Source organism: Erithacus rubecula, assembly GCF_903797595.1.
Source record: "Erithacus rubecula genome assembly, chromosome: 5".
Lineage (NCBI taxonomy): Eukaryota > Metazoa > Chordata > Aves > Passeriformes > Muscicapidae > Erithacus > Erithacus rubecula.
The window spans coordinates 842,657-858,006 of record NC_136687.1 but is presented as its reverse complement, the minus strand read 5'-3'; the positions used below and the strand labels follow the sequence as shown (position 1 = coordinate 858,006).

General features: G+C 65.5%; 1 protein-coding gene across 1 annotated transcript; it reads left to right on the top strand.

The window, feature by feature from the left end:
• Positions 1–4,869: 4,869 nt before the first annotated feature.
• Positions 4,870–8,790, top strand: PCGF1 (polycomb group ring finger 1; the record flags this gene model as incomplete). Its single annotated transcript, XM_079306325.1, is given in 11 exon segments — positions 4,870–5,338; positions 6,116–6,221; positions 6,319–6,409; positions 6,411–6,469; positions 7,352–7,363; positions 7,366–7,615; positions 7,728–7,761; positions 7,905–7,969; positions 7,971–7,989; positions 8,060–8,140; positions 8,626–8,790. Coding segments are annotated over 11 exon segments (978 nt in total). The 5' UTR covers positions 4,870–5,242.
• Between the last annotated feature and the right edge of the window lie 6,560 nt (positions 8,791–15,350).

The window sequence follows — 15,350 nt, the reverse complement described above, 5'->3', positions numbered from 1 at the left end:
TGCTCCTCTCCACACCAGGGGCACCGACAGAACCTCGTGTGCCCAGAAGGAGAGGGGGACACAACACTGGGACCCTGCCCTGCAGGCGCCATGGATTTCTTGGCTCGCAGCCCGACAGGTGCCAGGACAAATCCCAATGTTCTCACTGTGGCTTTTCCACCTGGAAAGAGTCACTGGCTCCGGGTCTGCTGCGGCAAAGGGATCCGCTGTGACCCCGTGGGGTGCAGCCGTGGCGGCGGCACTGGCAGTGACAGCGGTGACAGTGGCAGTGGAAGGAAATGGCCGGTGCCGGAGGAGGAGGCGGCATCAGGTTAATTGAACCCGGAGCAGGAGGCAGATGTTGCCGTGCCCAGGGGCTGGAATCTGCCGGGCTAGGAGATGGATTGGGGGGCTGTGACGGGCCGGGGGCAATGCGGGCTCACCCGGCGCCTGTTTGCGCCGGGGCCCGCCCCATGCCACGGGGGCTGAGGCCGGAGCAGCCCTCTGCCCGGAACCCGCACGCTCCGACTGGGGCTGCCCTGGGAGGGCGGAGGAAGAACTGAGGGTGCTCAAGGAGTCCCGAGTCCCTTCCCATCCTGGCTGTGGGTGCAGGGTATTTCCCCCCCAGTTACCCCGTTTCCTCCTTGTGCCGCTGGCTCTGTCTTCCCAGTGACCCTGGAAGGAAGCCGTGTCCCTGTGCCTGCCCCAGGGTCCCCTGAGCCACCGTGGGGACCAGGCAGGGTCCCAGCACCCGGGACCCTGCAGTGTGCCAGTACAGACCCTTCCTCATTTCTCGGCCAGGGCAGGGACCCCGATGTCCTCGCTCTGTGCCCCTTCCCACCCCAAGGGCTGGACTTGGCAGTTCTCGTAGGTGGCAGTGACAGCTGGAGGGAATGCGGCAGAAAAAAGGGCATTTGCCCAGTTCCAGGAGGGAATCAGCCTTCAGCCAGTGCAGCACCAGGCCCTGCCACCTGCAGAGCGCACCAGCATCTCCCAGCCCCGCGCCCTTCACGTCCTTCTGCCCCTGGGAGCAGGGGGTCACACATGGGGTCTGTGGTGTCTGGCACCACGGGGGTGCTTCCCGAAGCTGCCCGGGCTCTTTTCCCCGTCCCCCACCGTGGCCCTGGCGCTGCCGGTGCAGCTGCGCGGCTTCGTGATGCCACGTCCCCGGTGCCGCCGTGCCGGTGTCCCCGTCCTCCCACGGGATCCCGGGCTCGGTAGCTGCTGCCGGGGCTCGGTCGCTGGGACGGGTCCCTGGCTGTCCCGGTGCCGCCGCGGCCGCCCGGTGCCCCGGCCATCACGGCGATTATGGCGGGGGACTGGCAGGGCCCCACGTTCCCACCGGCCAGAGGCTGCCGCCCGCCGCTCCCGCCCGCTCCCCCCGTAATCTCATTACCGCTGGACGTCCCCTTCTTCCTCCCGCTTCCCCCCAAACCCGCTGGCAAACTGGAGGGACAGTCAGCTCCTCTCTGGCTGCTGGGTTAATTCTGGGCTAATTAGATGAACCAGCCCAGATTGGATTACTTTAGCCTGCATTTGGTCCTCCAGTCCTTGGCTTGCGGCTCCCGGGGGAGCTGCTGGCGCCTCCTGCCTCAATCAGACACTTCTTAACCGCATGAAACACTCCCGGTGCCCCCCGCCGCCCGCCCGCCGCGGGCGCCGGCACCCGGACGGGGTGCGCGGGGTGAGGCGGCAGCAGCCGGTGGGCGCGGTGCCCACCCCGACCCGGCTGACACGCAGGGAGGACTGGGATGAGGATGATGGGGCCGGGATGGAGTCGGGATGGAGCCAGGATGGGACCGGTGTAAGGTTGGGATGGGGTCACTGCGGCCGCGGATGGCCCCCCGCGGGCTCCAGGGACCCGACAGCGGAGTCGCCCGCTCGGACGTCACGGTGGCCCTCGGCGTCTGCGCGGTGTCCTCGGGGAGGAGCCGGGTGCCACATGGGTGCGTGGGCGGCTGCACGGTGACGCCAACACCCGGCTGCTGGGGGGCTGCTCCCCCGGGCACCTCCAGGCTGCAGCCCCCGGGGCGGGGGACGGTGGGTGCTGGGGTTCGGAATTGGGGGTGTAGCACGGGCCACCACCTCCCTCAAACCTCTGGGACCCCTGGTCTGGGAGCAGGGTCAGAAGGGGCTAGGGGGGCACAGTCTGGGCTGTGGGGCAGAGGTAATGGATGCCTATGGAGCGGGAGCTGAGCCCCCAGGCTTTCGGTGGGGTGAGGACAGTGGGGAGGGGGATGGAGCAGGGGACAGGAGGGATGCTGTGAGAGTGTGGGGCAGACGCAGCCCCCACACCTTGGGGTGCAGGACAGGCAGCTCCAGCCCCACTGGTCAGTGGGACCAGTGCCCAGGAGCCACGGTTGGTTGGGCTAACCGGTACCTCTCCCACGCCGGGGGCCCTCAGGGTGCCCGCGTACCCCACCCTCACCTCCCGAGGGTCTGAAACCAGCCGGGGGGGAAGCGGGAGGAGGAGGGAGCTGCCCGACCTGGGGGCTGCAGGTGCCAGTGCTGCCCGTCCTGGTGTGCTGGTGCCCGTCGGGGAGCCACAGTGTGCCGGTGGCTGGTGGCCGCTGACAGCCACGTCGCTCAGGGCCTCGTTATCGAAGGTTAATTGGATTCTGCAAATGTACTCGGTGCATTAGGCAGGAGCTCAGTGCACGAGCACCCAGCCTCCGCTGCTCTATAGGGACCCCTGCCCACCTCAGAGGAATTAATGGGGGACCCCTGCTCACCCTCTGGGGACGCCTATTCACGCAGGGAGTCCCCTGCCGGATCAGACAGGGATCCCTGTCTGCCCTGGGAGTCCCCTGCCTTCTTTTGGGGATCCTTGTTCACCTGACAGAAACCTGCCCACCTTGTCAGAGATGTCTGACCAGCCTGGTGGACCCATGCCCACGACGTCACAGCCCCTTGCCCACTTTGGCAACTGCTGGCAGATATCCCTGCCACATTTACACATCCCCAGAGCACACACAGCACCGTGAACCGGCATATGGGGCCGGTGTGGGTCCAGGACAGCAGCTGGGGAGGGCAGGACAGCATCTCTGCCAGTGGGACAGACCGGGGAGGCGGGAGGGGAGTTAACGCTGCTGCCCTGGACCAGGGTGGTCATCAGAGTGTCCGGCCCCATCCCTGCTCCCACTGCGGTCACGATCGTGTCCAGCCTCAGCCCAGCCTCGCTCAGCCCCAGCGAGGGGTCCGGCCGGGAAAGCGCCCGGCAGCACTTCCCAGAAGGAACCGCCCCGGCCCTGCCGCGGAAATGGAACTGAATATCTGAGCAGAGCTGAGCTAAAAGCCTCGGCCCCGCAGCCCCGCGCAGCCCCGGCGGCTCCGCCATCAATTATTAACGGCGAGATGGATCCGCGGCCTCGCGCGTGCCCGGCTGGCGGGAGCGGCTCCGAGTACCGAGACCCCAGCCCCGGGACGGGCTCCCTGCCCTCGGTCCCGCGGGGTCCCGTGGCAGAGCCACCCCCAGAGCCCGCTCCTCGCCCGGCCGGGACTCGCTGTTTGTGTCGGTGCCGGTGCCGATTCTCCTCACGGAGAAAGCGATGCTGCCCCGCCTCGGGGCCGCTCTGGCCCCGCTGTGACCCCCGCCCCTCCCCGGATGGCTCCTGGCAGGTACAGATGGACCGGACCCTCCCCAGCCGGGGCACCGGCCCCCGCCGCCCGGAGGCGCGGGCAGGGGATGGGCGGGCGGCGGGCGGGGTCTGGTCCGGAGCCTCTGCCCGTGGCGCCCCGGCACCGGGAGGGCTCGTGCTGCTCCCGGTGGGGTCCCGGGGGTCCCGGCGCCCGGCCACACACCGTGCGCGGCCCGGGACGAGTGGCTGGCACCGGGGCTTGGCCGGCCGCACGGGGCTTAGACGCTCCGGTCGGGCAGGGGGGCAGCCCGACTGGACTGGGCACACCGAGGGGTGGAGTAAATGCTGTGACCCATATAAAAAACAGACCGGGATCGGCGGGACGGGGCCAGGATCATGCCCAGGACCATGACAATGACCGGGACGTATCCAGTAGCGCCAAACCTGCCATGGCAGCCCGTGCCAGCCGGTGCCGGAGCAGAGCTGGCAGCGTGGCTGTGTGCCAGGGGCTCCGTGCTGCGGTGGTGGGTGCCAGTCCCTGCTCCAGGGTCCCGCCGTGCTCCTCTACCCGCTCCCTGGCATGTCCCACCTTCCCCGCCGGCCGCCGATCTGGGGTCCGGGTGGGGTTGCACAGTCCGTGAGGAGCCGTGGGGGGGCTGTGAGGGGCCTTGGGGAACTCGGCTCGGCTCCGCATTAGCGCGGCCGCTGCTTCCCCTGAGTCAAACCTTCATTAGCGTGGCTCCGGCTGCACCGGGTGGGGCCGTGGGCTGCTCCGCTGGCACCCCAAACTGCCAGCACCCCAACACCCGACACCCCGAACTGCCAGCACTCCAACCCTGCCAGCACCCCAGCGCCGGACACCCCAAATGTCAGCACCAGAAGCACCACCAGGCTCCAAACTGTCAGCACGCTGGTAGCCCAGCAACACCCCAGCACGGCAATCCTGTCTGAACCCCGGCACCCAAATTCCAGGGCCCACACCCCCCCTGCCAGCACCCCGGTACCACCACTACATCCCTCAGCCCAGCCCGGCATTCGCCGCCGCAGTTCACTCTGTGCCGCAGTCGGGACACCCCCGATTCCCCTCCCAAATCCTCTCAGACCCCTTGAGCACCCCCACCTCCCGCACCCCACAGACCTCCCCTAACCCACCCCCCTGAGTCCCAGGCATCCTGCGTCCCACGCAAGACTTCTCGTCCCTCTCGTGCCCCCTCGCAGCCTCCAGACCCCTCAGACCCCCGTCACCCCCGGTTCTCCCGGTTCCCCCCCGGGTCCCCCCCCGGGTCCCCTCCTGCCCCTCCCGTAGCCCCGTTGCTCTGCTGCCCTCTGGCGGCGATTCGCAGCACCACGCACTCGCGAGCCCTCTCTGATTGGTGGCTGCTGCTGTCAATCAACAGCGCGCTCTCTCGCTATTGGCCAGTGCCGGGAACACCCTCCCCTAAATACGGCGGGTCCGGTGGCGGCGGCTCCCGGCGGGTCCTCCGGTCACTAACGAGGTCGGGGGATTTCGGGATCCCGGGCCTCTCCCCGTGGGTCGTGATAAAGGGTCAGCACAGGGCCGAGCTTGCGCTGCCCGCCGCGACTCGAGACGTGCGGGGCACTCTAGGAGTTGTAGTCCCTCCGTTCGCCGCAGCCCCGCCCCGAACCCGGAAGTGCGCGAGGCCACAGGCGGAGGCGGCTCTAAGATGGCGTCGCCTCCTCAGGGGGGCCCGATGGCCATCGCCATGCGGCTGCGGAACCAGCTCCAGGCCGTCTACAAGATGGACCCGCTGCGGAACGAGGCGAGCGGCCGTACGGGGAGGCGGGAGGCACCGGGAGGAGGCGGCGGCGGCGACCCGGGGGCCACGCGGGCGGGACGGGAGGTGGCGCGGTGGCGCCGCTGGGGGGCGCTGTGGACCGAGGGCGGTGCGGGGGGCGGGGCCAAGGGGAGGGGCGTGGCCAATGGTCGGGGCAGGCACGGGACTGGGGGTGTCCCCGGACCCCCAAAAACACCATTTTCTAACACAATAAGGCAAAATAGGGTGTCCAACCCCCTGCAAATCCCGTTTTCTGATTTGTTAATGGAATGCAGAGTGGTCAGTCTCGATTTATGGCGTGTTTGGGGTGCAGCACCCCAAAATCCCCTGTTCTGCCATAATAATGGAAGATGGAAGGCACAGCCCCCCCAAATCCTGTTTTATGTCATAATAAGAGAAAAAAAGAGGTGTCGCCCCCCAGAATACCGTTTGCTGTCATATTAATTAAGACAGTGAAGACAGCTTCTCAAAATACCATTTTTTGTTGTAATAATATCAGACAAGGGGCAATCCCTACAAAATCCCCTTTTTCTGACATATTTTAGCAAGACAAGGATGGCCAGCTCCTCACAATCCATTTTCTGGCATATTAAAGCAAAACAAGAGGTGCAACCCCCCCAAAATCCCTTTTTCTGGGAGTGGCAGGAGAAGCCCCTTGGGCTGAGGGGTTCCGGGTGAAGGGTGAGAGGGGTCTCAGGGGTCTCCAGGTGGCAGGTGAGGGGGTTTTGGGATGCTCCAGGTGACAGTGAGGTGTCCCTGCAGGAGGAGGTGAAGGTGAAGATGAAGGAGCTGAATGAGCACATCGTGTGTTTCCTGTGCGCCGGGTATTTCATCGATGCCACCACCATCACCGAGTGCCTGCACACCTGTGAGTGTCCCCACCTGGCTGGGGAGCTTGGGAGGGGCTGTGAGTCCCCTGGGGGTGCAGTCCCAGCCCTCACACCCCCATACCTCCCTGTTCGCAGTCTGCAAGAGCTGCATCGTCAAGTACCTGCAGACCAGCAAGTACTGCCCCATGTGCAACACCAAGATCCACGAGACGCAGCCCCTGCTCACCTCAAACTGGACAGGTCATGCAGGACATTGTCTACAAGCTGGTGCCAGGCCTGCAGCACAGTACGGGGACACAGGGGACGTGGGGGGCTTGGGAACATGGGGACAGGGATAGGGACATGGAATGGGGATGGGCACAGGAACGGGAATGGAACAGGGATGGGGTTATAGACGGGGAGGAAGAAGGATGGGGACAGGGAGCTAGGTGGAGACAAGGACAGTGAGAGGGATGGGGATAGATATGGGGATGGACAGGGAGAGAGAGAGAGGGATGGGGACAGGAATGGGGATAGGGATATGGTCAGGGAGAGGGATAGGGATAGGGAATTGATGGGGACAGGGATTGGGATAGAGACAGGGAGAGAGGGGGATGGGGACAGGGATGGATAGGGCTAGATGGGCACAAGGACAGTGAGAAGATGGAACAAGGATGGGGATATGGACAGGGAGAGGGATGGGAACAGGGACAGGGAATGGGGGCTGGTGGGAATATGGGGGAAAAAGAAATGGGGAGAGATAGGCTATGTGGGGACAGGACAGTGAGAGGGATGGGTACAGGTATGGGGATATGGACAGGGAGAGAGAAGGATAGGGATGGGGATATGGACAGGGAAACAGAGAGGGATAGTGACAGGGACAGGGAATGGGGACAGAGATGGGGATATGGACAGGGAAGAGGGATGGGAACAGGGATGGAATGGGGATGGGGATGGGGATATGACAGGGGAGAAAGAGGAATGGGGACAGATAGGGAGCTAGATGGGGACAGGCACAGGGATGGGATATGGACAGGGAGAGAGGTGGGATGGGGATATGGACAAGGAAAGAGAAGGGATGGTGACAGGGACAGGTCTGAGGTGGAGGCTTGGTGCAGTGGAGGACAGCCAGGGCCTGTCCTCAGTGGCAGCAGCCCAGGTGTGTCCCTGAGCCACCTGTCCCTCGCAGGTGAGGAGAAGCGATCCGGGAGTTCTACCAGTCCCGTGGCCTGGACCGGGTGACGCAGCCCAGCGGTGACGGTGGACAGGGGGGGCTGGGGGGAGCCAGCTGCGGTGCTGGGGGTCTCGGGGACACAGAGGCTGACGGTGCCACCTGTGTTCCCAGACACGGTGGGGGGGACCCCATGGGGCTCCCCTACAGCACCTTTGACCACTCGCGTGCCCACTACTTCCGCTATGACGAGCACGTCTCGCTCTGCCTGGAGAAGCTGAGGTGAGTCTGGGGGGGCTGCAACCCCTCAGTGCAGTGGGGAGGGACACAGGGACACTGGGAATGGCTCCCACCACTGAGACCCTGGATGTGTCCTTTTCTCTTCCTGTCACAGCTCCAGCAAGGACAAGAGCAAGGTTGTGCTACAGGTGAGTGGGGATCCCTGCAGTCCCCACCCCTGACCCACAGCTCTCACCCCCAGCTCTGACCAGCCCTGCCAGAGGTGTGTGGGGTTCCAGGGCAGTGTGGGGTCCCACAGCCCCCCAACCCTCTTCTGCTCTGCCCCTCACAGCAGAAGTACGTGCGGTGCTCGGTGCGGGCGCAGATCCGGCACCTGCGGAGGGTCCTGTGCCACCGCTGGGCTGTCCCTGCAGCACGTGAGTGGGGGTCCCGGGGGTTCCCAGCCCCCAGGGGTCCTGGCCCCCCTGATGCAGCCTCCCTGTGCAGGTGCAGATCCTGTTTGACAACGAGCCCCTCCCTGACCACATGACAATGAAGCAGCTCTGGCTCTCACGCTGGTTTGGCAAGGTGGGCATCCATCATAAGGATGGCAATCTCTGATTTTGGGGGGTCATGGGGATCCTCTGGGAGTGGAGAATTGAGAGTCTGTGGCTGCAATGATCTGGGGAGGCCCCTGGCCCAGGGATGGGTCAGGCAGTGCAGGAGTCCCCAAAAGGGTTGGCCAAGTTTGGGGTGTCCCATGGAATCCCTGGGTTGGGATTGGGGTGCCTGTACTAGGGGACTTCTGGGCTGAGGTTTGGGGGTCTCTGCCCCAAGGGATCTTGGGTTGGGGTTTGGGATCATGGACTGGGGTTGGGTGGCCCCTGGGCTGAGGTTTGGGATCCCTGCCCTAGGAGGGGGTCCTGGGCTGGGGTCTGGGGTCATGGGCTGGTATGAGGGGTCTCTGTCTTGGGGGACTAGGGTTTGGAGTCCCTGCTTTGGGATGTAGGTCTCTGTCCCAAGGGGGGTCCATGGCTGGAAACCCCCAGCTCTGACCCCCCCTCACCCCACAGCCTGCACCCCTCCTGCTGCACTACAGCATCAAGGACAAGAGAGGTAGGGTGGGGATGGGTGCTGCTCCCCCATTGCAGCCCTCCTCCTGTCCCCCTCAACCCCCCATAATTTATACCCCACTTCGAATTTATTTTTGGAATAAAATTGTGGAAAAGCCCCCTTGAGTCCTTTCTTTGTCTGGGTGGGTTGGGGCTGCATGTGGGGAGTCAGTGACCCCCAGATGGGCTGCACCCATGGGGGGCTGAGTCATGGGAGTTTAGGGTGCAGTGCAGGCAGTGGGACCATGTAGCCCCCCCTGTCCCCATTCCCCTGCTGTCCCGGGGGGTCTCACAGCCCCTCTGGGGACTGCAGTGCACTCCCCACATCGATCCCGTCACGGCCTGACGCGTCCGACCCCTCCCTCCCCCAACATAATGAGTCTTAATAAAGTCATCGGCCCTTGGATTGCCGGGGAGAGGGGGAACCTCGCAGCCCTAATGACCCCGGGCAATATTTCACCATCTGGATCCGTGCGCGGCAGCCACGGGCACAGCTGCGGGCCGGGGTCCCGGGGTCCCTGGGGTGGGGCTGTGCCCCCCGTACTGCGGAGGAACAGGTGCCGGATCCCCGTGATCCCGGTGATCCCGGGAACGCGGCTCCGGGCTCAAAGCCCCTGTTCCTGACCCCGGGCGGCTGTCGGGGGTCACCCTGCCATCATCTCCCCCCGAACCGGCTGTCACCCGGGTCCGGGACCCACTGTCCCGTGGTGGATGTGACATCGGGTGTCCCTTGGCCCGTCCTTCATCCCCGGCCCCGCAGTGAGCTCTGCGCTCGGTGCCCCGCGCCGGAACCCCCGCGCTGCCGGAGGATCCGGTTACGGCCCGGCCCGGCCCAGCTGTCGGCCATCGCTCACCGAGAGGGGGGCTCGCCTCCCAAAGCCCCCACAAGGACCAAGGGAACGCGGGGGCTGCATGATCCCAGCTGGGACTGGATGAGGAATGGGGGTTCCAAATGAGGATGGAGGGGTGGGGTGAGGGATTAGGGTCCTAACCTCACTCCTTCCTCTCCGGTTATGGGATGGAGTCCCAAACAGGACTGGAGGGCTGAGGGGGAGTAGGATGAGGGCTCAGTAGGTCTGGAGGGCTTGGGGTGCGAGGCGGGAGTCCCGAATAGGGAGAGAGGATTTGGGGCACGGGATGGGTGTCCCAAAAAACGCTGGAGGTGTAGGGGAGCAGGATATATGTTCTAAATGGGGCCACAGGAATTGATTGGGGTGCAAAGCTGGGGTCCCAGCGGAGGCTGGAAGGGTGGGGGTGCAGGATGAGGGTCCCAAATGGGATCAGAAGGTTGGGTGGGGGATCCTAAATGAGGATGCAGGGCTGGAGGTGTGGGACAGGATCCCATCTGCACCGGAGGGCTGCGGGTGCAGTGTAGGAGTGCCAGCCAGGGCTGGAGGAGTGGAGGTGCAGGATGGGGATCCCAAACAGGACTGGGGGTGCACGACGAGGGTCCAAACAGGGCTGCCTGCGGGGAGTGGGCGTGTAGGTGGATGGATGGATGGATGTATGGATGGATGGTGGATGATGGATGGACTGACGGATGTCGGGGGTGTCGAGGCGGGGGCTGTCCCCGTGTCTGTCAGCAGCGGCTCTGGCAGCCAGTTACAGACGGCAGAGCAGGAAGCACCCCGGAGACCCCCACGCCCCCCCAGCCCTGCACCCCCTTCCTTATCAGCGCCGGCCGCGGAGGAGCCTAATTCAAACCAACTGCGGGGCTGACGTTGGTAATGAGCCCCCCGCCCACGGTTTGGCCCCAGCGCCCACGGGGGCTGCCCCAGAGAGGGGGAGATGAGGTTGGGGGATCCAGCGGGGCAGGGGCAGGTACCGGGGGGATGCTCCCGTACCCCCGAGCGCGGTCAAGCTGAAGGCACTTTGATGTCCCCCGCCCCGTCATGCTCCGAGGGGCTAATGGTCCCCGGCTCCAGCCCGGCAGAGAGGGAAACCTGAGCCCTCATCTCCCTGTTCTTAACCTGGGGGCTGTCGGGGGTCCCCAGCTCTGCCCGAGAGGATCTGGACATGGCATGGGACCACTAAGAGCTCCTTGGCTCCCACTGGGGATGGCGGTGCCCCCAGCCTGGAGGGTCCCAGGGCTCGGTTGTGGGTGAGAGGTGAAGGGATCCACCCATGGGGTCGCAGGGATGTGCCGGGGGACTGCAGGTGCAGTACTGGGGGGGATCTGTGGGAGGGACCCCACAGAGAGACTCCTCAAGCTCCCCGCCCTCCACAGCCCTGCATCTCGTGTGCCAAGTGGGGGCAATGGGGGCACAGCATCACCCTCCCTCCTCTGCCATGTCCCACTGAGAATCATCCCCAGCCCCCTCCAAAACCTCACAAAACCCACCAGCGCCGTGGTCTCTCACTCTGGGGTCCCGCTCACACCCAGCCGCTGCTCTGACCTGGGGGTGGGCACAGGCTGTGCACCCCGGCTGCTGAGCCCCCCGGCTGTGCAGAGCCCCCCGGCTGCACCGTCCCCGCCGTGCTCCGGCAGCACCGGCTCTGCACAGCTGTGGCAGAGACGACGAGCCTCCGGCACCTTCACACCCCATTGCGGGGTGAGGGGCCATGCCCGGCGTCCTGGAATGTGGTGGGCACTGGGATGGGCTGGGTAGGCACCGTGGGGACAGGTGTGACACGGTATTACCATCGCATCCTGACCTCCCACCCCAGGGCACCCACTGAGTCCCATGGCAACTCACAGGCATCCATCCCATCCCTCCCATCCCATCCCATCCCATCCCATCCCATCCCATCCCATCCCATCCCATCCCATCCCATCCCATCCCATCCCATCCCAACCCACTCCATGCCCACGCACGGGCACTCGGCTGTCACGACGGGAACGAGCTGTCACGATCAAAATGAGCCGTCGCGCCAGCGCGGGGACCCTCCTTATAACGAGGCGCAGGGATGAGGCTGATGAGAAAATCCAAACGCAATTTAATTCCTGTCACCGCCTGAGCGGTTCTAAATGACGCCGGCGGTTCTGACGCCCCAGCCCGCCCCACACTGTGCCCTCCTCACCCCCGCTGCTCCCCCCCGCCCCGTGCTTCCTGCCCCGTTTCCTGAGGATGTGGGCACCGGCGCTGGCACCGGGTTGCCCGCCGGCGTGGGAAGGGGGCGAGGGGGGGCATCTTCCTGCGGACAGAGGGGTCACGGCAGGGCCTGGGAAAGCGCCGCCCCCGGGACCCCAACAGCCGCTCCATCCACCCGGGGATTGCTTGGAGCAGCCGCGCTGATGATGGCAGCGCTTGTGCCACCATGGGCACCCTGTCACCGGCATTGCCGGCTCCCTGGATGCCCAGTCCCAGCTGCTGGGAGGTGACAGCGCGGGTGTCCCCAGAGAAAGGGGCACCGAGCACCGTCAGCCCCTCTTGGCACGGGTGCGAGGGTGGTGAGGCCGTGGGAGCGGGATCAAGGCACCCCCTTCATGTCTCCCGGTTTATTTTGGCCGCCAGAGTTTCCTCCAAAGCCTTTGTCTGGTGGCTGCAGCCACCTCCCCCCCACCCCCCCCCCTGCCCCCCAGGCTTCCTGCGTGTCCGCACGGGCGGGGGGATGCGCTGCGGGACCACCGCCCCGGCACGCCCCACCGCGATCGGCGGGATGGGAATGCGAGGGGGAGATTCCATTGCGTGTGGTTCTCCATGGAATGGGACATGGGATGGGTATAGAATAGGACATGGAGTGCACAGGGGATGCACACATGGGGTACAGGTGGGCACAGAGGGCAGGTGTGGGTTCTCCTGGGGGTGTCAGCCTGGTCCCCAGTGCCAGGCTGGTGCAGTTGCTGCGGTTTGGGTGCTACTACCCTGACACGGATGCAGGTGCCATGGTGTGGGTGCCACGGGTGCCATGGTGCCAGTGTCACGATGTGGGTCCTGGTGCCACGGTGTTGGTGTCAGTGCCACAGTGTGGGTACCAGTGCCACCGTGGCACCCAGTGACCCGTGTGTCCCAGCGCGGTGGCGCTCGCCGTCCCGCCATTGTTCCACCCTTTGAAGTCGATGTTTCTTGACGGGTTTGTCCCGGCCCGTCTGTGCCGGTGCTTCCCAACCATAAATTACCCAGCACGGGGGTTCGATGTCTGACAAGGGGCTCTCACTGAGCCCACCTTCACTTGGGACCTACCAGGGCAGGGCAAGGACTCACTGGAGCCCCGTGGATGGATCAGGATGGACATCACAGTGGTTCCTTCCCCATGGACCTCTCATCCCCACCGACTCCCGATGGTATAACGGGATGTGGATAGCCCCGGGGTTAGGATTTGGGGCAAATCACAGCAAGACTGGAAGTGCCCACGACAGTCCAGCCGATGTGCCAGGGCTTAGGACGGTCCCTCCGCTCCTGTCTGGCTGCCCCCAGCGCCCCGAGGCTTCCGTCCGGCCCAGCGCTGACGGCACGGCCGTTCCCTCCGCTATTCCCAGCATTTCCTGGGGTTTATTGTCTTTCCCTCCCTGTCCCACCTTCCTCGCAGGAACCCTTCGTCCCACGGGGCCCGGCTCCGTTGCCAGCAGGACGAAGCTCCCGGCCCCTTCTCCATGGGCAGGGATACAGCCGGCCCCGGGAGCTGCTCGAGCCCCCAAAACCCTCTCAGAACTCAGTACAGGGGTCCGGCTGTACCATGCGGGTCTGACTCCTGTTATGGGTGCCGGGGCCCCACAGCGGAGAAGAGGCTGCGGACATCCCCAAGCCCCTCTCTAACCGAGGGGGGCTTGTTCTGCCACGGTTGTCGCCCACCAGTCCCCTGATCCCTAAAACAATTGGTGGGTTATTGCAATGCCGCGTCTCCGTCTGCCGGATAATTGCATGTGATCCCGGCAGGGAGGGACGCGCCGCCATCATCTCGCGACTCTGACGGCGGCACCGAGCTCCCGCCATGGGACAGAGGCTGAGAGAAGTGGGGAGCCCAGCACGACAAGGGATGCCTGGAGGGGTGAACCGGGTCTAATCCCTCCCCATCCCCATGTCATCCCATCTCCATCCGCACCTTGTGTCCATCCCATCCCCATTGCATCCCCATCGCCATTCATCCCATGCTCATCCCCATCCATCCCCCCTCTCTTCCTACACCCCCCCGACCCCCCCACCCCCCGGGGCCTTGGGCGGCGAATTCCAAAGGGCACCCGGGAAGATTAATGGCGAGCCGGGGGGGCCGGGGCCGGGCCGGCCGGTAACCGGATCGCCCCGCGGGAGCAGGAATGCGCCGCTGACCCCGCCGTGCCCGCCTCGCCGCGAGGGTCCCGCCACGCGGGGTCACCACGGGCTCAGTCACCACGGGCACCGCGCAGCCCTGCCCCAGCCAGGGACATCCCTCAGTCCCCAAACCCGTTGGGGTTCTGTCCCCGGATCCCCAAACCCAGACACGTCCTAGAGAGCCAGGGACAGGCAGCGGCCCCGAGGTCTCTGCGATGGGGTGACACAGCCATCACTCTTCTTGCTTCTTGCGCCACCTCCCTGGCCCACATCCAGAGGATGCCTCCCTGCCATCTCCTCCCCCCACAGCAAGATGGCACCAAGGCTCCATCTCCCTCAGCCTCAGGGGAACAGAGACCTCCGCCCTCCAGCCCCTCGGATGAGGACACCCAGTGTTGTCGCGCCCTGTTGTGCCATAGGGGATGTGGCGTGGGGGCCGTGGCGACTGCGGGGGGCCGTGCGGGCTGCAGGCGGCCGGCTCGGAGCAGCTGTCGGGTCTAAGTTACGGCGGCGGCTGGGGGCGGGGAGCGAAGCCCGGAGAGGGGACAGGGTCCCCATGGGGGTGTCCTGGCTTGGGGTCCTCCTGCTGTCCTACCCCGAAGCTCCCGTGGGGCGCAGGGCCGGACCCCGCAGCGGGGAGGATGCAGGACGACCGGAGCTAAGAATAGCTCTGGGGTGGGAGGAGGAGGAAGGATGGGGCTTCCTCTGAGACGCCTCTTCTTCCTTCTACCCGGCTCTGCCAGGCAGCACGTGGTGACAGGGGGACACTCCGAGTGCCACCTGCCCCCCCGCTGTCCCGCACACCCATTCCCATTGTGACAGCCCTCTGCTCCGGGCGTCCCCTGGAGCACCCACCGTGCCGCGCCCTGTCCAAGTGCCACCCCCACCGTTCCCTGCCGCTGTCACCCCCCGCTGCTGTCAGGCCCCATCACCACTGGTCACCCCCCGCCGCCGCCGCGTTTTCGTTGCACTTCACTTTTTAATTAACCTCGGGGCGCTGCCTCGCTCGGGGTTAATGGCAGCGGTGACCCGCGCGGCCATCGATCCCCCGAGCCCTGCGCCGCGCTCGCAGCGACGGACGGGCCCCCTCGGGGTCCTGAGGGATGACAGGGGCGTGTGCTTCCCCCTCCTTCAATCCTACGCATGGCAGAGTCCCGTAGGACCCCCGGGGTGCCCCCCACTCTGCTGCACCACTGTGGCGGAGCAATGTGGGCAGACATTGCTCGAGTGTCCCTAGCCAGGTTTAGGGATGGTTTTATAAGTGCCACGTCTCTCCCCTCACTGGGGAACCTCTCCGGTTATCCAGTGGCCCCGTGGCCGTGCAAAGGCGGGGTCCCTCCCCCCGCAGCCGTCCCAGCCCCCTCGCTGCTCAGGTGCCCCTGTCACCCCTCCGCACTTTAATCCGAGGGTCGTTCATCTTGGGCGGGGGCCGGGCTGTCAAACGCCCAGACGGGCCATTTCGAGCCGAGTCCCCCGCGCTCAGCCCTAATTGAATCC